Source organism: Mauremys reevesii, linkage group 1 (genome assembly GCF_016161935.1).
Source record: "Mauremys reevesii isolate NIE-2019 linkage group 1, ASM1616193v1, whole genome shotgun sequence".
In the NCBI taxonomy this organism is placed as follows: Eukaryota; Metazoa; Chordata; order Testudines; family Geoemydidae; genus Mauremys; species Mauremys reevesii.
Window position 1 is genome coordinate 344786363 of NC_052623.1, and position 20608 is coordinate 344806970.

Genomic DNA, 20608 nt, shown 5'->3' on the forward strand with positions numbered 1-20608 from the left:
CACACTGACATTGGCTCTGGGTGTGCTGCAGCCAGACTAGGGTCGGCTGCCCCCGACTACTTCCTACCTCCCCCTCCAGAGGTACCTGCGTCTGGACGGAGTCTTCCACTGAGTCAAGCACCATGGGCTCCTCTGGGTACCCGGCAAGCAGTAGGTAGGCTTGGCAGCTCCTCCGGGTAACTTGCCAGCGGCAGGTTTACCAACTTCTCCGGGGTCTGGTCGGCATCTGGCCAATCCTCAGGTCAGCCGCAAGCTGCAGGAGTCTCCCTGCAGGGAGCTAGGCCACAGGCGTCTGGCTTCTCCGGCGGCCGGGCCTCTAGTGAGCTCTGGGGTTGGGTTTTCGTACTTCCTGTCCTGCACCCTGACCTCGGGCGCAAGCTCCATTGGCTCTGCCCACTTTGGCGTCTGGAAGGGCTCGTCCCCCTCCGGGGAGGCTGGGAATCAGTCCGCCTCACTACAAATGGGCAAGTCACATGTCCATGCATGACTCGGTTCACTACAGGCCGACGCCATTGCCCACATGTTAGCCCAAAGGTTCCCAGGAAAGCTCAGATGTAGATTGGTGTCTGTCAAGGTCCATTGTTAGCCAAGTACTCCCAATTACTTGATTAACCCCTTGACACTATGGTGACCAAATCTGCCTTAGGTGCTTCCTACAGCAAACACTTTAAATACAAGCATAGAGCCAATACTCATAACTTCAGATATAAAAATGATACATGCCTACGAGTAGGATGCATACATTCAGTAGAACATAACCTTTGCAAAGATATATTACATGGCATATCTAGCCTAAAACATATTCCAGTTACAGTATGTCATATTTACACTCATAAGCATATATCTATAAAGCATTATGGGGTGCAATGTCACAGCAGAATTCAGACAAGTTTCTTGTATGGAACCTACCTAAGCAGATGTACAATGTGGGTGCTGGCTGCTTCTTGGAGAATTGACTTTTTCAAGTCTTTCACAATGTTAAAAATGTTGGCAAGGGTCGAGTGCGCAGTTGCTGTAGAGGAGACTGACCTGTCTGAGCAAATACAATGAATTATGTAAGTGGCAAGGTGGTGTTATCTGGGTTGCCTCTTCTGTCAGCCGCAGAGCATAGAGATCAGATCAGCGGATAATGCTGAATAGAGCAACAACTCAAACTTGTGCAGATATGTGTTTCCTGCAGAAGTAAAAAACCAGAATGATTTTTGAACATTTGTTCTTAAGAAGGATTGACAACTGAATGATGGGGTACAAGACAATGGTAGCCCATAAAAGGTCAGCATTTGCCAAAAGTCATCTGACATTGGTATCTGAGATACTACAGTTTTTCTTTACACTTAGAATAGGAAACAGTTTTGTATATATATATTGGCAAATATTGATATTTTAGCCACTGTACATTTGCATTCCAGGATTTACTAGTTTGCACTGGTTTTGTGCCCTCGCAATTTCTTGTGGGTACTTTCCAGCATATCTTTGTCCAGATGAGAAACTAGAACCCATTTTGCAAGAAACTCTGTGCTCTCCATAGGGATTTCTCAAGTAGAGTTTGTGGTCCTGGTTTCACTCAAGTTAATTGATTGCTAGTTAACTAACTCAATTGTAAATGCTAGTCTAGACACTCCACAAATGTTTGTTCCAGGACACATACATTTGTGGTTCACCCTCTGGCTCAGCCTAGCAATTAACATGAGTTAAAACACGACCACAAACTCTAGTCTAGACATACCCATCTAGGTTCTTAAGCAGTGTCTATCACTGTGGTATGTGAGTGGAGAAATGCTGTGGGGAAAATGCTTGCTAACCATGTCTAAAGCAGTGTCAGTTGTATCACAATCTCTTCTTTCACCGGAGATAGTTCATTATCAAATCACTTCACCTGTGATGGTCACTAGGCTCCAGAGTGAAGTTTCTTGCCTGTTCTGAATGGCTTCTAAATATCACCATACTTTTTCCTTACTAACTAATCACAGATTTCATAGTGGTAGCCCTGTTAGTCTGTATCAGCAAAAAGAATGAGGAGAACTTGTGGCACCTTAGAGACTAACAAATTTATTTGGGCATAAGCTTTCGTGGGCTAAAACCCACTTCATCAGATGCATGGAGTGGAAAATACAGTAGGAAGATATATGTATATATATAAAGCTTATGCTGTATATATATATATACAGAGAACATGAAAAGATGGGGGTTGCCATACCAACTGTAACAAGACAAATCAGTTAAGGTGGGCTATTATTAGCAGGAGGAAAAAAAACTTTTGTAGTGATAATCAGGATGGCCCATTTCAAACAGTTGACAAGAAGGTGTGAGTAACAGTTGGGGGAAAAATTAGCATGGGAAAATAGTTTTTAATTTGTGTAATGACCCATCCAGTGCCAGTCTTTATTCAAGCCTAATTTAATGGTGTCCAGTTTGCAAATTAATTCCAGTTCTGCAGTTTCTCATTGGAGTCTGTTTTTGAAGTTTTTTTGTTGAAGAATTGCGACTTTTAGGTCTGTAATTGAGTGTCTAGGGAGGTTGAAGTGTTCCCCGGCTGGTTTTTGAATGTTATAATTCTTGACATCTGATTTGTGTCCATTTATTCTTTTGCGTAGAGGCTGTCTGATTTGGCCAATGTACGTGGCAGAGGGGCATTGCTGGCATATGATGGCATATATCACATTGGTAGATGTGCAAGTGAATGAGCCCCTTATGGTGTGGCAGATGTGATTAGGTCCTACGATGGTGTCCCTCGAGTAGATGTGTGGACAGAGTTGGCAATGAGCTTTGTTGCAAGGATAGGTTTCTGGGTTAGTGTTTTTGTTGTGTGGTGTGTGGTTGCTGGTGAGTATTTGCTTCAGGTTAGGGGGCTGTCTATAAGTGAGGACTGGCCTGTCTCCCAAGGTCTGTGAGAGTGAGGGATCATCCTTCAGGTTAGGTTGTACATCCTTGATAATGCGCTGGAGAGGCTAGTGGCATTCTGTTACTTGCTTTGTTGGGCCTGTCCTGTAGTAGGTGACTTCTGGGTACTCTTCTGGCTCTGTCAATCTGTTTTTTCACTTCAGCAGGTGGGTATTGTAGTTTTAAGAACACTTGATAGAGATCTTTTAGGTATTTGTCTCTGTCTGAGGGATTGGAGCAAATGTGGTTGTATCTTAGGGCTTGGCTGTAGACAATGGATTGTGTGGTGTGGTGTGGTCTGACTGAAAGCTGGAGGCATGTAGGTAAGTATAGCGGTCAGTAGGTTTCCGGTATAGGGTGGTGTCTGTGACCGTCGCTTATTAGCACTGTAGTGTCCAGGAAGTGGATCTCTTGTGTGGACTGGTCCAGGCTGAGGTTGATGGTGGGATGGAAATTGTTGAAATCATGGTGGAATTCCTCAAGGGCTTCTTTTTCGTGGGTCCAGATGATGAAGATGTCATCAATGTAGCGCAAGTAAAGTGGTGGCGTTAGGGGACAAGAGATGAGGAAGCATTGTTCTAAGTCAGCCATAAAGCTGTTGGTATACTGTGGGGCCATGCGGGTACCCATAGCAGTGCCGTTGACTTGAAGGTATACATTGTCCCCAAATGTGAAATAGTTGTGGGTGAGGACAAAGTCACAAAGTTCAGCCACCAGGTTTGCCGTGACATTATCGGGGATACTGTTCCTGATGGCTTGTAGTCCATCTTCTGTGTGAATGTTGGTGTCAACTGTAGAGGGCTTCTACATCCATAGTGCCCAGGATGGTGTTTTCTGGAAGATCACCAATGGATTGTAGTTTCCTCAGGAAGTCAGTGGTGTCTCAAAGATAGCTAGGAGTGCTGATAGCGTAGGGCATAGAGGAGAGAGTCTACATAGCCAGACAATCCTGCTGTCAGGGTGCCAATGCCTGAGATGATGGGGCGTCCAGGATTTCCAGGCTTATGGATCTTCGGTAGCAAATAGAATACCCCTGGTCAGAGTTCTAGGGGTGTGTCTGTGCAGATTTGTTCCTGTGCTTTTTCAGGGAGTTTCTTGAACAGATGGTGTAGTTTCTTTTGGTAACCCTCAGTGGGATCAGAGGGTAATGGCCTGTAGAATGTGGTGTTAGAGAGCTGCCTAGCAGCCTCTCATTCATATTCCAACCTATTCGTGATGACAACAGCACCTCCTTTGTCAGCCTGTTTGATTATGGTGTCAGAGTTGTTCCTGAGGCTGTGGATGGCGTTGTGTTCTGCACGGCTGAGGTTATGGGGCAAGTGATGCTGCTTTTCCACAGTTTCAGCCCATGCATGTCGGCGGAAGCACTTTATGTAGAAGTCCAGTCTGTTTCGACCTTCAGGAGGAGTCGATGCAGAATCCTTCTTTTTGTAGCATTGGTAGGAAGGTTTCTGTGGGTTACTATGCTGTTCAGAGGTGTTGGAAATATTCCTTGAGTCAGGGACATCGAAAGTAGGATTCTAGGTCACCACAGAATGGTATCATGTTCATGGGGGGTGGAGAGGCAGAAGGAGAGACCCCGAGATAGGACAGATTCTTCTGCCAGGCTAAGGGTATAGCTGGATAGATTAACAATATTGTTGGGTGAGTTAAGGGAACCACGGTTGTGGCATGTAGTAGTTTAGATAGTTTAGTGTCCTTTTTCCTTTGTAGAGAAGCAAAGTGTGTGTTGTAAATGGCTTGTCTAATTTTTGTAAAGTCCAGCCACGAGGAAGTTTGTGTGGAAGGTTGGGTTTTTTTTATGAGAGTATCCAGTTTTGAGAGTTCATTCTTAATCTTTCCCTGTTTGCTGTATAGGATGTTGATCAGGTGGTTCCGCAGTTTCTTTGAGAGTGTGTGGCACAATCTCTCAGCATAGTCTGTGTGGTATGTAGATTGTAATGGATTTTTTACCGTCAGTCCTTTTTGGTATAATGTCCATCTGTTTGCATTTGGAAAGGAAGATGATGTCTCTCCGTATCTTTCTTCTAGCCAATTCTGATCTCATTTACCCTGGTTTTATACCAGTGTAACTCTCTTGACTTAAATAGACTCCAGACTTACACCAGTGTGAAGGAGAATAAGATCCCTAGTTATTACTCAAGGGGAGGTTTCTTGCTATCTCACCATCAATTGGTGTCCTAGTGATTGTTCTTTTTTCCCCCTCTGTGTCATGGATGTGAGCCTAGCGCATCTTCATAGGAACTGAAAGTCATCAACAAAATGGCTATGATTTAACGTATCTGAAATGAGCTTCAGTGAAATCTGGTTTCAGTCCATATCTCAATGGAGGAGCATCCACATAACAACTCAGCAATGAGGCTGAAGACTGAATGGGCCACAGGGAGTGAATGACATTGCCTGTGCTGCTGTTGCCTGCTCTGTACCTGTTTAGGGGTGTAGAGGGTTTCGGTCTCCAGGGCTGTCAGCCTGACGCCTTTCAACAGCACACCAATTAACTTCAAAGAAAAGCCCAGGCTAGCAAGAAATTGCTATGTGCAAGTGTCTGTGTATTAGATGTTTCCATGAGTGTCAAGAACCCACAACAGGAGGAGCAACTTCAGATAATTATGCAGAAAATGATCTTTGGGAGGAGAGGGTATGGCAAACTTGCATTTTATTGAGGAAGGAAAAATTGCTGTTACAAGGGGAAGTCAGTGGGTGTATTAACTCTGGCGTTCCACATCATGCAGACTGTCTTATATTGCCCCTGTTACCATTGTAGCTGAGTGGCTTTTACATATAAAAACAGAAATAAAAATAACAAGTGTTCACGCTCTCGCTCTGTTTTTCCTTCCCCACCTGTAGGAGAAGCGGAAGCAGCCTGATTGGTTTATAGAATATTTTTTATGTTCTTATTTATTTGGGGGGAGGGATTGCTGTGATTCTATAAAAGTAAGTTCCACAGTTGAGCTCCAGGTCTTGCGATCACTTCATCGCCCATGCTCATCCGCCTCCCCCATGGGTCTGCAGTTTCATTGTTCCAGTGGGACGTAGCCACCAGAGGAGGTCGTGGAAGGGGGAGACAATCTCTCAGGTGGCTGGGGCCAATCCCAGTGAGGGTTTTGAATAATAGGACATAGGGCTCAAATTGGCCCCTGCTCAGTGAGGAACCAGTGCAAAGAGTGGATCACCGTGGTGATGTGCTAACAAGCAACCTGTGTTGCTATGACAACAAAATGCTACGTTTTGCACCAGACGGGAATTGTTTAAACAACGGTGCCTTGTGCAGCCATTTCTCCCCCCTGCTCCTCTCTCCATATGCATTTACCCACAGGGCTGCTCAGTGAAACTGTACCATTGTGGGGTATTTATATTTTAAAGCGATTATATGAGATGAATAAACGTAGCCAGCTGGGACAACTCTGCTCCGAGTGTGGTATTGGAGGAAAACATTACTACACTGCCTTTAAAAGAAAGAAAGGGAAGAAAGGAGAGCCCAGTGCATGTCGTTAAGGAGGAACAGATGCAGAGCCATAGCAGCCAGCCAGCTGGGTCGGGTCATATCAGATATTGTGGTTTTCTTGTAGTCTGATCCCCTTTTCAACTCTCTCTCTTTCAGCAATGAAATTGTAAAGACTGACTTGAAGAAGCTTCCAGCCCTTCCAACGCAAGCCCTGAAGGAGCACCCCTCCCTTGCTTACTGGTAACCTATCTATCCATGTAATTGTCTCATCCACTGTGAGGCAGCCCTGGCTAGTTACCAGCGAGCAGATCTGAAACCCAGAACCTCCTGAGTTCTAGGCCTGGCTCTGCCATTGACTTACAGTGTGAGCTTGGGCAAGTCTCTTTAACCGCTTTGTGCCTCAGTTTCTCCATCTGTCAGATAGGTACAATACCACTCCCCAGCCTGAAGGAGAGGTTTGAGCCCCAAATGCTGCTTGCCTTACTCAGGCAAGTCGGTCCCACTGAAGTCAGTAGGCCTGATTCTCCACATGTACCTTATGCAGCTACTTGCACCTGTGCAACATGGGTGTAGAGTGCTCCCAGTTTGGTACGGTAGCATCTTATATCCACCTGATACTCTTTTTGCACAGGTGTAAATGGCTAGCCAGGGGGTAAAGCCATGACGAGTGGGGCCCTGTGGGGCTGCTGGTGCGGGGAAGGTGAGCAGGATTGAGCCCATAAGCAAGGAGGAATCGTTGGGCCTGATTCTGCAAATCCTGTCTGCATGGAATAACCAACGCCAAAGGCTCTGATTCTCGTCCTGTATAGGCAGGGGCTTTCCATTTGTGGGAGGCTACATTCAGACCCAGCGCCCGTACAGCGCTCAGAACATATTCAGCACTATGTAGGTGCTAAGTGCTGCGTTACGTTTTCCTCCTCCTATGTTATTGCATTGAAAACAAAATCCGTTGGTGTGTCAAGGTAGACGCAGCACCCCATTTACTGCTCGCCCCCCCGCCACCATAGCTTCTTTGTCTGCCTCTCCCAGCCTTTTCAGCACTGCAGATAGGAATTAGTCAGAGGAAAGCCCGTTTGAGCAGGGGGCAAGGGATTGATTTGCTTTTCTGCTTGTGATTCTTTCATGTTTGTCTTTAAAGAATTGGGCTCCTCAAGCCTGGCAGTGGGAGGATAGTTCTCTTATCTGCTACTCCTTTAGCTTCTGCAGCCTGGTAATTTGATGATGGCAGGGAATATGGATTTCGTTTTCTGATTTGTGATCCCCCCCCCACTCCACCCCCTGGAGATCCTAGCCATTTCTCTTAGCGGGGCTACCTCACCGGAATTAGCTGTAACTGGTGCACAGCTGAACAAGAGCTAATCTGCAAAGCTGCTAAACATTTTCTGAGCTCATCGGAAGAGGTTTGACGAGTCCCAGACTGTAATCAGAATCCTGGGCTGGGGCACAGGCAGATCACCAGTATTTCTGTCTCTGACCCAGCACACTGAACCTGTTTGAAAACCTGAAAAATGTAGCCGAAGATGCCCACCACCCACTGCTTCTTTCATGGGCTGGCTGGGCTCATGTGCGAAGTGTGGGGGAGGGAACAGCTGAGGAGCCTACTGTTTCCTTTGGCCAAGAGTTTGGTCTCTTCAGGGTGAGACCTGACCTACCCTCCAGTACACCCACACATTCCACCTCTTGCTGGGGTCTCTTTCCTTTTCCAGAGGAAACTGGACAGCTCATTCACCACTCAGAGTCCATGGCCCATCCTCGCCAAGCCTGATCATCGTTGTCCCTCAGTCCACCAGCACAGAGCCGTGGGTCCCAGCTTTCCCTAGTCCATTGGATTTTGGTCCAGCCATGGATTTTGCTTTTTCCCGTGTACACAGTGTGTGTGCAGCCAGCTGCTGAGCTCTCACACACACCCCTGGATCTGGCCAAACTCCTGGCTCAGTGCAAGAGACTTTAACAACAAAGGCCTGGTAACCTATTTCCTCCTCTGCACATGGCCTTGGTCTGGAACTTGGATTGAGTCACGTTGGTCAAGCCAGAGAATCTGTTTACAATACTGTGATTTACAGCAATTGGGAAAAGACAAATCCTTCCTCATAGTCGTATGTAAGTTAATGGGAGTCCTCACACAAGTAAGGTGAAGTCATAGGAATAAGGGATGCAGGAACAGGCTCCAGGTTAAAAAGTTCATTTTTTTCCATAGGGTAATAAACCAAATGACTTTAGCCATTAGAATCCCTTGTGATCTTGGTTTCACTTCACTGACCACGTTCTTACACAACTTTATCCCACGTACAGTTCATTCTTTTTTACCGACAGTTTTTCTTCCTCCAAATGTTCACCCACATACTGTAACCTCTGACGGGAATCAGGCCTACAGTCACTTCTCTGAAATATTGGTCAAACGGCAGATGATCTGAAAGGAAAGAATTTTTAACTCCAATTTACGTTTCGACATTTCTGCTGTGCCCTGGCTTTTGGTGTCTCGCTGAGATTTTACGGTGAGAGCAGATTTCACACTTCCCTTTGCCATTTGCAATCAGTTTCACGCTCGCGTTCCCTGGCATTAGCACAGAGCTATGCTGTGTGCGTTTCCAGCACTACAAGGGAATGTTTAAAATGCTCTTTCAATTGCTTTTGTTGACTTATTTTTAATGTCCTAAAAACGAACTAAAATGATTATAAAGTTGTATAAACCGCATTGGTAAGACTCAAAAGAGATAGGTTGGTTGTATGCGTATATTCACCATTTTTATATGACCACTTCTAGCTTCACCCATATATAATAATGCAGCTACATGTCAACTCAGTATGATTAGAAACTAAAAGTTTGGCACCTTTACATAGCTGCCACTGCTTTAGTAGTTGTGTGCATGTACGTTCTTCCTATGGGCCGAACCCTGAGAAGTGCCGATCGCCTTGGGTATGTTTGCACTGTATTTGGGAGGCGTGAGTCCCAGCACAGGTAGACGGACTTGCAGTAAGTCAACTTGAGCTAGTGCACTGAAAATAGCAGTGTGGATGTTGTGGCATTGGCTGGGGCTGGGGCTAACCCCCCGAGCTCAGACCCAGGGAGTCAGGTGGGCTTGGGTGGGTAGCCCGAGCCATCACCTCTGCTTCAGCATCCATATTGCGATTTTTTAGCATGTCTGCCCGCACTGTTTGTCTGCCCGCACTGGGTATCACACCTCCCAGCTGTAGTGCCAGCAACCCCCCTGCAGCTTTCATTGAATTTAAGTTGGAATACGTATAGAGACACAAGTGTGACAAGTGCTGGACATTTAAGTGTAGGCAGGGCTGAATTAAGTCAGTCTGGGATCTTAGGCACAACCTACACAGACTTTCGTGGCACTGTCCCCATGCTGTTGCCCTGCCCCCACACCAGGTCCCCACCCCTCTTTGGGGTGATAGCAGACTTCAGAGGTAAAGCTGGATGGGGCAATTCACATCTCTTGGAGTTATTGTTTCAGGCCCTCTGCAGACTCAGGCAGGCATCAGTTATGGGTCACATTTGCAAGCTTTTCTTTGCATCCATGAGGGCTAGAGAGATGATTTTTTAAAATGAATGTGGAGATTCTGGTCTCACCATGCAACCACAAAAGCTGGAGCCCTAAGCATGGGTTTATGGTTCCTCCACCTGACTCCAGCCCAGAATGCAGGTATTCAGCAGGATATAGAGTTGAAATCTATAAAGCACTGATGGCAATGGAAGAACTATGGGCCAGATTTTCAGTAAGGCACCAGAAAGAAGCGATCAGCTATTAAGAACAGCTCAGCATGTTGGGAGCTGAATACTTTTGAAAGTCTGGCCCTGATTTTGGGAGCTTAGCACTTGGAAATCTGGCCCCCAGGCTCTTTTGGAATTCTGGCCCTATGCTTGCTTACGAGTTGCCTACTTTCTATTTCTATAAGCTGCGAGGGCCGAGGGAATTCTTGATCTTCATGCTTATAAGATCTTTACAAGGGTTCTTTCCTGCAGGATCTCATTCACATAAATGGTTCTTCTGTAACATTCACAGGGGATGTTTACTCGCTGACAAGCTGACTTCAGCTTCGTGTCATTTCATCAATACCAAAGCATTAGTCACTTTGTTAAGTGGCCTCTGTCACTGTCATGTGCTATGTATGAGTTTATATGTCACTGACGTGGCGACAATCTGGAGTCAGTGCTGTAACCGTGATACCAGCAGGTGGTCCCAACCAATGCCCCAGCATTTATATAGCTGTCAGTAACAGTTAGCTAAAAGATGAGCAGCTGAAAGGATAGATGAGAATTTGTGTTAACTCTGCTAAGGCTTGTCCTGTTGAGTGAATTACTTTGTTTGTTTTTACTGGCGCGTGTTGAGGTGACCCCCTTATAGCAAAACTGGAGACAGAAATTAGCCTCTGTGTCTGATGATATCTTACATATGGCAGTGGCAATGAAAAAAAAGACCACAAAAATACGTTACATGAAAGAGGGGTCTGTAAGGCAGGATGCTTTCATGGCGTCAGTGTAATCCAGGTTTTATTATCTGGTGCAAAAGAGAGAGAACTGAAGGAAGGAGGAATGATACTTTTATATATCACATTTTATCTGTGGATCGCCAAGCATTTTACAATGGGCTCGTTTTACTGATGGGGAAACTGAGGCACGGGGAGATGACATGGCTTGGCGGAGTTCACCCAGCAGGCTGAGTCAGAGCCAGGAATAGAATGCGGGTCTTCTGACTCCTACTCTAGTGCCCCAGCCAAGGACCATGCTGCCTTTTGAGTAGGCTTTCTAAAGACAGGACTTTGCTTTTCAGGAAAATGTGCCATTGATTAGCTTCACGCCCAAGGGGAAATGATGTAAGAAACATTCCGTTATTTTATGTATTTTAATAATTTGTAACAAAAGCAAGCAAAACTCCGAGGCATTGCACAGGGCAATACACAGATAGAAGAATATGTCCAGCCATGGGAGTGAAGTGAATGAAGTTAATATCAGGGATGGATTTGAACGACAAAGAACAAAAACCAAAGCAAAGCAGCGGGCTGGTTCTGCTCTCACGCGACACATTGGGGTAACTCCAGTGATTTCTGTGTCGTTACTCCTGATCTATCTGAAGCAAAGGCAAATCAGGCCTGTAAGTAATACTGGGCTTACAAGGACATTTCAAAGGACTCTAAGTCCTCTTTGTTCTTCTTTATCAGCGGGAATGATGTAGCCTGGAGCCCGCCCAGCATTTGTGTAGTCGTGTAACTCAGTGATTGTTCCAGACATTAATCTTGTCTGTGACTGTTACACAGTAAGGGCCAGACTCTGCCTTCAGATGACACATGTGATTTCAGTGGGAGACACCTGCACGAATGCAAGGCCAGAATTTGGCTCTAAGGCCATTGAATCTAAGGCAATCACTTTCTGTATGTGACATTTACTCTGCGACATTTGTCAGGAGAGCGAAAACACTCCTTTCCCAAACAGCAGCACCCTTTGCAGTAAGTAGCATGCCAGGCAACCTCACTGCCTTGCACATTGCGTATGTCAACCCTGCAGTAAAAAAAACCCACAGCACCAAGTCTCAGGGCCCAGGTCTGCTTCCTTCGGCTAGCAGCGGCTGGGGCCGCGGGGCTAAAAGTAGCAGTGTAGAGGTTTGGGATTGGGCTGGAGCCCAGGCTCTGAGACCCACCCCCTTGTGCCCATTGGCTGACTGACGTTTACAGGCTTTTTTTATTTACCTGTTATTTTGGCAGGATTAGTGGGGGAATCACTCCTAAGGCTACGTCTACACAGCGTGCCTTACAATGGCGCACCGCTCTGTATCGCTGGGAGAGAGCTTTCCCAGCGACAAAATAAGACCACCCCCAACGAGGGATGATAGCTTCGTCAACGGGAGCGTGGCTCCTGCCAACAGAGTCCACACTGGCGCTTTTCATCACTAAAACTTTTGTTGCTCGGGGGGTGTTTTTTTCACACTCCTGAGCGACAAATTTAGCAACGAAAGTGCCAGTGTAGACACAGCCTAAGAGAATAAATGAGGAAAGTAAGTTACTTGCACACAGACCAATGGCAGGGATGTTAAAGAGCAGCGGACTTGAAAACCCTTCTCCTTAGAAATGATCCTACCCCTTTTCCCCTTTGTCTGTTTGTTTGTGTTTGTTTTTCCACCTTCCCTTTGTATTATTTTTTTTTAAATGTTCTATTACGGCAAAGTGCCAGGAACATGTTCCCATATTACATCAGCCATCCGGATTCCTGGTTCGGGAGCCTGCCTAAGGATTCTAGGCTTGCTGGCTGGGGGAGCCCTCCACGGGTGACCAAATTGGGGATGTTTTGCATGAAAACAGGATCTTCACCTCCTTCGTTCAAGCTTCTGATTCCCCACCTGTTTAAGATGTCACAGTGATCTATCCTCTGCGTGGCAGCTAATTGTGATGTCACAGACGAGGGGTTATGATTTCAGCAGCGCTCTACACAGCAGGGGTAGGTGAGCACCTTTGCAACAAAGATCCCGTCTCCATGCACATGGTTCTGGCACAATAATAAACACAAGGGGAAAGAAATACAGAGAAGAAGACACTGTTATGTAAGCAGAACTGTTACTAAGTGAAATATTTTGCAAAGATTTTCACAGAGCCTCCAGGACCGGGGTCTCTAAGCACTTGGGGTGAGATCATCACCCACCCCACCCCAACCTGGCCAGTTACACCATGTAAAAGGACAGGAGAAGCATAAAGGGGCCTCAGAAGATTCAGTTCCTGCTGGGGGGAGGATTCCCTCAGGGCAGGCACTGTGGGGTTGCTACCCCATCCAGGATTTACTCAGACAGTCCAGTTTTTGGTTTCTGTGTCCGGGTGCCATTTAGGGTTCCCACGTGCCAGGTTTTTGTCCGGAAAGTCCAGTCAAAAAGGGGACCTAGCAACCCTAAATGGCAACCGAACCAAAAGTCTTATTACTGCAGGGAAGGGAGAGGCACTGGGTCATTAACCTAAGCCAGCCCCAGCTCAGCTGAGGTTGCCTCCAACCTGCAGTGAACAATGTGGGGGAGTGAGGGAGAGGCGTGAGCAATGGGGGGCGAGGTTTGAGGGGGGGAAGGCAGAGCAGGGGTGGGGCCTTTGAGGGAGAGGCAGAGCAGGCGGGCCTTGGGGGAAGAGGTGGGGCAGGTGTGGAGCTTCTGGGAAGAGATGGGGCCTTGGGGGCAGGGCCTTGGAGGTCTGGTTACCAGTCATTAGAAAAGTGGCAACCCTACTCACGGGTGCACAGCCATAAGGCTGCATCCTTATGAGTTTATTGCAAGCTCTGGATAGGGGGTGTGCTGGGGACAGGGCCGCAGCATGCAGCTCTGCAGAATTCCCAGACAGCGCTGTGGCCTGTAGGGAGGCTGCCATAACTTAGACAGGTCCCCAGGGCTGGCTGAGTTATTCCAGGGGCTTATGTAGCCCCCAGAGCAACCCAGGACTGGGAGGGCACAAAGTTGCCTGAAAGACACATTAGCCTCCTCCTGGGCTGTGAGTTCTGGGCTGTGCCTCTGAGGGTATGTCTACATTGCAATTAAAACCCCACATCTGGCCCGTGCCAGCTGACTCTGGCTTGCAGGGCTGTTTCATTGTGGTATAGACCAGGGGTAGGCAACCTATGGCCCGTGCGCTGATTTTCAGGGGCACTCACACTGCCTGGGTCCTGGCCACCAGTCCAGGGGACTCTGCATTTTAAATGAAGCTTCTTAAACATTTTAAAACCTTTTTTTACTTTACATACAACAATAGTTTATATTATAGACTTCTAGAAAGTCTAACTTCTAAAAACATTAAAATGTATTATTGGCACGCGAAACCTTAAATCAGAGTGAATAAATGAAGACTCGGCACCCCACTGCTGAAAGGTTGCTGACCCCTGGTATAGAGATTCAGGCTCGGGCTGGAGCTCAAGCTCTAGGACCCAGTGAGGTGAATCTTCAGCCCTGGCAGCTGAAGTCAGGCAGGAGCGAGCTGTGTGTGTCCAACTGCAGTGTAGACATACCAGAAGCACAGCAGAGAATCTTCATCCTCAGTGAAAAGGCACAAAGGCCAGGAGATTCTAATTTACACCAAAGGACCTGATTCTCCTCTCAGACCAGTTTACACTGGTGAAACTGGTTTGACTTCTTTGACATTGCTCCTGATTTACAGTGATGCAGGTGAGAGAATCAGGCCGGCCCACTGAAGCTAGACCAATATAAAACTAGTTTGAGAGGCTAATCGGGCTGCTCTGTTACATGGGTGTAAATCAGGAGTGACTTCATTGAAATCAAAGGAGACCCGTGTCACTGAGATCCAAATGTGGTCTATAATTTGCCTTTTTGTGCCCTTGAGAGTACCGCTCATGCTCATACTATAGCTCACATCACCCTGGTTCTATGATCTGCGATCCATATCCACTTCACTAGTGGGGGGACAATGCAGGCAGTTAAGGATGGAGTTACAAGTCTGGCTTACTCTGTAGCTCTGTGGATACTAAGAAATTGGCTCTGGGTAATAACAAGCCTCAGGCCTGCTCTCTGTAGTCAAGCCGATTCCCGTGCATGGTTTTGTCCTCTGTGTGGTAACAGTGAGGACTGAGGAGTGCTCCTGAAGGCTCGGGACCCAGCCTGCTGTGAGTGTCAGCTGGCCAAGAGGCGCCTTCAGGCCTGCAAGGCGGGACACGGGGCCGCAGTTTGTCTCGAGACAAAACTTGCATTGTCGTAAACAAAACAAAACTCAAAGAGGAGGAGACTGAGGCACAGAGAAGAAAGTCTGTGGGAGTAGATCCCATTTCCCTTAACAAAACTAGCACCGTCCAGAAACCTTTCTCTTTGCAATCCCATCTTGTATTCTGCATTGGCTTCCTTTTCTCTGGGGTTGAGTACAGTCCCATTCTGAGTAGTCTCTGTTACACACCCTCTTCGTTTCCCAGGCTGGTAGCCGTAGGTAGCAGAAATGCCCGGTCACCTATTGAAATCTTCTTTGATTATTGAGCAGAGATAAAAATAACAAGATTCTATGTCTCCCTTTGCAGCGAGGACAGAGTCATCGAGCATTACAAGAAACTGAGTGGTCAGACCAGAGGCCAAGCGATTGTAAAGTAAGTTGGGAAGGACAATGCTGGGCAGCAACTTTTGTTTGCTAAGCTGTACCTCTACCTCGATATAACGCTGTCCTCGGGAGCCAAAAAATCTTACCGTGTTATAGGTGAAACCGTGTTATATCGAACTTGCTTTGATTCACCAGAGTGCGCAGCGCACCCGTGCCCCTCCCCCGCCCCCGGAGCACTGCTTTACCGCGTTATATCAGAATTCATATTATATCGGGTCGCGTTATATTGAAGTAGAGGTGTGTATTCTACACTGGCTGTAAATTCTGCGCATAACTGTGCCTCCCATCTCCTGTCTAGTAACTTCTTTTTTTTAAGCAGATGCTTTTTCAGGAGACCCCACTCCTCATCCATGTTGTTCTTCTTCTGTTTCATTCTGCAGTTACATGAGCATTGTAGAATCCCTCCCAACGTATGGAGTCCATTATTATGCAGTAAAGGTACGTGCCACCGACGAAAGGCATTTACTGAATTAAACTGATGATGGTGACAAAAATTCTGGCCTCTGTTTACCCTGCACTTTCCTGAAAGTACTGTTTCACTTCCTTTGTTAAGATAAACTTTGTTTCAACTATTCAGTGACTGTTTGGTAAATACAATTCAGTAGAGGAAAATCCTGTTCTTCAAGATAAAATTCCAGCATCCCCTCCACTAGGGCTGGAGCAATTGACTCCAGCTTGCAGTCTTCTGATTGGATTTCATGCTGCGATGCTCTCATTAAATCCCTCTTCCAGGCTCCATTTGTTTAACAATCCGCCACCACGGTGGACTCATGATCTCGCCTCTACCACTTCCAGGCCTGCCCAGCAGTGGAGGTTTTTACAAGTGATATCAATAAACATAAAGGAAGCTAGGTTTGCTCTCCCTGGAGCATTTCCCCCTCTTCACCCACAGAGTTTTGATGTCTCGCATCATCATCTGTACTGACCTGCATGGTTTTAGGTACAAGAGCGTTACTTTGTTGTACATCTGCAAAGTGTCTTGCACACATGTGATACAACAGAAACAATTTGACAGTAAATACCCTAAATATGATCTCCCTGGCCCGCCCCACCCCCAGTGCCCTGTATTAGAGAAAGGCAGCCACAAGTCAGATAGTAGGACTCTGTTGGCTGCATCTTGCTGACCTGAAATGGTTTGCCCATCTCTTGTCATAGGGCAGGGTCCCCCAGCCCTCCTGCGCGCCCAGCTTCCATTGACTTCAGTGGGTGGAAGTTGCAGGGAATTATTTGGGTTTTGGTGCCCAAACCCTCAAACACTTGCTGCTGTGCATGGTGCTTACTACTGAGGGTTGTTCCAGTGAACTCCTCTCGATTGGTGAGTGTGTGTCAGTTGTCGGCTAGGAAGTATTACACTGGGTGGCCTTTGGATCGGATCCTAAGGGTGTGGCTACACTGCAGCTAGGAGGCGTGATTCCCACAGATTAGACGCTGCGGCAGTGGTGGTAGCTCCGCCCTGCCCCCCGAGCCCAAGCCCGCCTGACCCTCTGAGTCCAAGCTCAGAGTCACGGCGACCCTGTGCTGCAACATCCACATTGCCATTTTTAGCGTGTCACATGCGCTGAGCTAGTGGGAATCTGTCTCCCCGTGCTGGGACTCGTATCTCCCAGCTGCAGCGCAGAAGACCCAATCCAACAAACACTTACTAGCCCAGAGAAGTTCAGTGGGACAGCTCACAGCCAATGGGCTTTGGATCACAGCCTTCATGAGCAACATAGATGTTGCTGCTTAGCATAGTCATTTTCCTCCTTGACGCATCAGTTGTTTTTTGTTGTTGCTATTTTTCCCCCCCGTCCTTCACCAGCATCTTGGCAAACTGGAATCGTTTCACTGAGGGTTGCAGTTCACTAAATCTAAACAGAGCTTGTATCAAGTATCACTCATTACTCCATAAAATAGTTTTCTGGCACACTCAGATGGAAAGCATTTGAGTCCAAGTCTGTCAGACCTTATCGCTTGGTAGCCATCGGATCCCATTAGCGCTGCATTTTATCGACTGATGTCAGGGTTCCCACGCATAATCCAAGTCAGCTGGGTTATTGGGTTTCACCTCCTCCAATCTCCAAGGCCAGACAGAGCAGTGTTCAGACTGAGACATTTGCAGGAAGGGGGGCCGTGGAGAGGATGAACCATTATAAGGGGGACCCAAGGGGATCCTTCCTTGGGGATGTTTTTAGTAATTTGATGCAATTTGGTGCATTCCATAAGCTATTATATGCCTGAGATAAGAGTGCCAAGGATCTTCTCCATGTTCATGGGATCTTTGTGATCCAGGGATCATGGTGTGGGATGATCCCTCTCACACACAGAGAAATCCTTCCCTTGAATATTGGGCCATGGAGCAGGGGCACCTGAACAGAGGGGAGCAAGGGGCGCTCGCCCCACCACTTTTTACCGGCTGTGAGGGCAAGCAATGGGAGAGAGGGGGCAGAGAGGAGTGAGCAGGGGGGGTGTCTTGGGGGGAAGAGGCAAGTTGGGGCAGGGTCTTGGGGGGAAGAAGTGGCATGGGGGCGGGGCCTTAGGGGAAGGGGCAGCATTGGGGCGGAGCCTTAGGGGAAGGGGCAGTGCAAGGGTGGGGGCCTGGAGAGACAGGACAACGTGGAGGCGGGGCCTCTGAGCAAGGGGTGATGCGGGGGTGGGGCCGGGGTTTGGGCACCGGTGGCCCCCGCACGTTGAGGTCGCTTCCGCCACTCCTGCCAGGGAGTGTCTGGAATGTCCCCCTCCCATACAATGTCATTCCCTCTGTTTTATCTCCTAGGACAAGCAGGGAATTCCCTGGTGGTTAGGACTTAGCTACAAGGGCATTTTCCAGTACGACTACCACGACAAAGTGAAACCAAGAAAGGTAAGTGTGTTCTCTCCCGGGCTGCTCAGAGATGTGCTCACCTCTCGTGTTACGGATTGAGCGGCAGCATAAAAGGCGCTGGACATTGGCACTGAGTCCTATCACTGATGTATAAGGATGGTGGGGGCGGATATAAGGAGTTTCTTCCAACACTGCCTGAGTGTCTACAGAAAGTTGACATGCAGAACTCGCCCCTACTTTTTTGAAGGGCTGTAATGTTGGGGAAAGTTGAGCACTGTTAAATGCTGCAGCTTAAGCTATTGAATTCATCTTGAGTTGGCCAAGTTCCTCCAAAGGCGTAATACGTGGGAACGTATGGCCTGATCCTGCAAGATACTGAGCACCTTCAGCCCCATTGGCTTCACGTGGAGTTGAGGATGCTCAGTAGGTGGCATCCCTAAGGACCTGATCCGGTGGCGCTTTGGCTCTGGCCATAAATGATCAGAGAAGTAAAGAGAGCTGGAGACATATAAATAAGGGTGAGAGTGGAAGGGGTTGGTGGAGTTTGGGGTTTTGTTTCTCCCCCTCAGGACAAAAAGTATCATGTTTCAAGGTGCAAAATGGCAAATTTAAGGGGGCCAGATTAACTTTGATGAATGGATATTTTAATGGTTAAGGGCCCATATCAATCAAACAATGGTAAAAAATGCTTCATCACGCACCTGAAGAAAGGTCAGGAAAGCATTCCCACTTGCGCTTTAACTTGTTTGAGATCTCTGCTGTGAAAACCCCCGCAAGTTACAGCATTGCCTGCAAGCAGCTTTATTCTAAAGCACAAGCTTGGCCTACATTTTCAAAAGTGACAAGCCAAGCTGTCACTTGGGTGCCCGACTTGAGACACCTTAGAGGGGACTGGTTTGGAGGGAAGAGGTGCTCAGCGCTTTCTGAAAATCAGGCCTGAGTGAGGTGTCTCAAATTGGACACCCAAAGCTGGGGGCACCCAAAATGACTAGTCACATTGATAATTTAGGCAAAGAAATTTTAATAAAATCAGCTTAAACATCCTGGAACTTCTTCGGAAGGAATGTTTGGGTCACCTGAGCTCATTCTCCAATATAGAGTCCCATTTTCTGGTGTTATGCCCCAGCCTTTATTCCTTAGCAGTGCAACTTGTTCCGCAGACTGGCCCGCAACATCAGCTAACAATATTCATCCTACCTGGGAAACCAGTGAGATATCAGAAAGCAGCAGATTCTAGCCTGGCTTCCAGGGGGCAATGCACAGCTGAGCTCCCAGAACACCGAATAGCACATTAGCAGATGTAAATGCTTCCACTAAATTAAGAGCTCTGCATTTCTTACTGCATTGTTTCTGTGCCAAATGGCTCTTTCTCAGTCACCCATTTGTCCATGCAGCCTGCTTCAGCAGAATCAACCTTCCTCCTCTTTGTGCAAATTAGTTGGTAGGTGGTGATCACATGTAGTTCTTTAGCTATGATAAACTAAAATGTTGTCCATGGTGGAAAATAGAACTCATGCTGCGGAGAGCAGAATATATATTGGTTAACCAAGGCCTCGTCTCTGGGGGCTTTCACACAGGGAGTGACAACACCACCAGAGATGCACCTATGAACTCCTAGTGCAGATGCATTGCACTGGGATAAATCGTTACTTGCAGGGTAAGTCACATTCAAGCAAGTGATGGTTTACAGTGCGTCTACACTAGGGGGGTTGCACTCACATGGCTGCATCGGCGCCAAAGCCCCAATAGAGACATGTCCTTAGAATCTGCGTCCAAAAGTCAGGGTCAGCCGCAGAAACTGCTCCTCCAGGGCTCCTCCCTGCCGCAGCCTCCTTCCCGTGATAGGATTGAAGCAGAAGCAAGGATGATAGGGAGAATCAACCTGAGGAATCCAAGAGAAAGGAGACTTGGGGTGACCAGATGTCCCGATTTTATAGGGACAGTCCCAATTTTTGGGTCTTTTTCTTATATAGGCTCCTATTACCCCCCACCCGCCATCCTGATTTTTCACACTTGCTCTCTGGTCACCCTAAGGAGATTAGATCCTGTGCCTCCATTTGAGGCAACAGCGCTGTTCTCTTTGGGAGAGTCAGGCCTTCTCCCTCTCGTGTTTTGTCTTCCCTTCTCTCCCTGCTGCTGCTCTGAGCGGTCTTGTCTGCCTGCTCAGCCCCAAAGTAGGTTAGCGCTGGCCTCAGCCCTGGCCCTCACCCTACTTGCCTCCTGCCCTCTCGTCCTTACTGCAGCAAGCTGGGGCGCACCGTGTACCTCCCAGCCTTTCGTCAGAGCAGCGGCAGGAAGCAAGGAAAACTGGCTGAGTTTGGCGTTTGCTTTGCTTTTGCTGAGATTGTTGTTTTTACTTTGGCACATGGGCAGTTTTGTGTGTTGTGTGAAATCCATGATGACCATGACAGTAA

The 20608-nt window shown here is 47.5% G+C and overlaps 1 protein-coding gene across 1 annotated transcript in view; it reads left to right on the forward strand.

Annotated features, from left to right (window-relative positions):
- Window positions 1–20608, forward strand: part of FRMD4A (FERM domain containing 4A) — a 273747-nt gene that overhangs the window by 185844 nt on the left and 67295 nt on the right. Inside the window, exons 8-11 of the mRNA XM_039519348.1 lie at window positions 6482–6565; window positions 15315–15380; window positions 15772–15829; window positions 18147–18233. Coding sequence (XP_039375282.1) covers window positions 6482–6565; window positions 15315–15380; window positions 15772–15829; window positions 18147–18233 — 295 coding nt within the window. The remainder of the gene's footprint in view (window positions 1–6481; window positions 6566–15314; window positions 15381–15771; window positions 15830–18146; window positions 18234–20608) is intronic.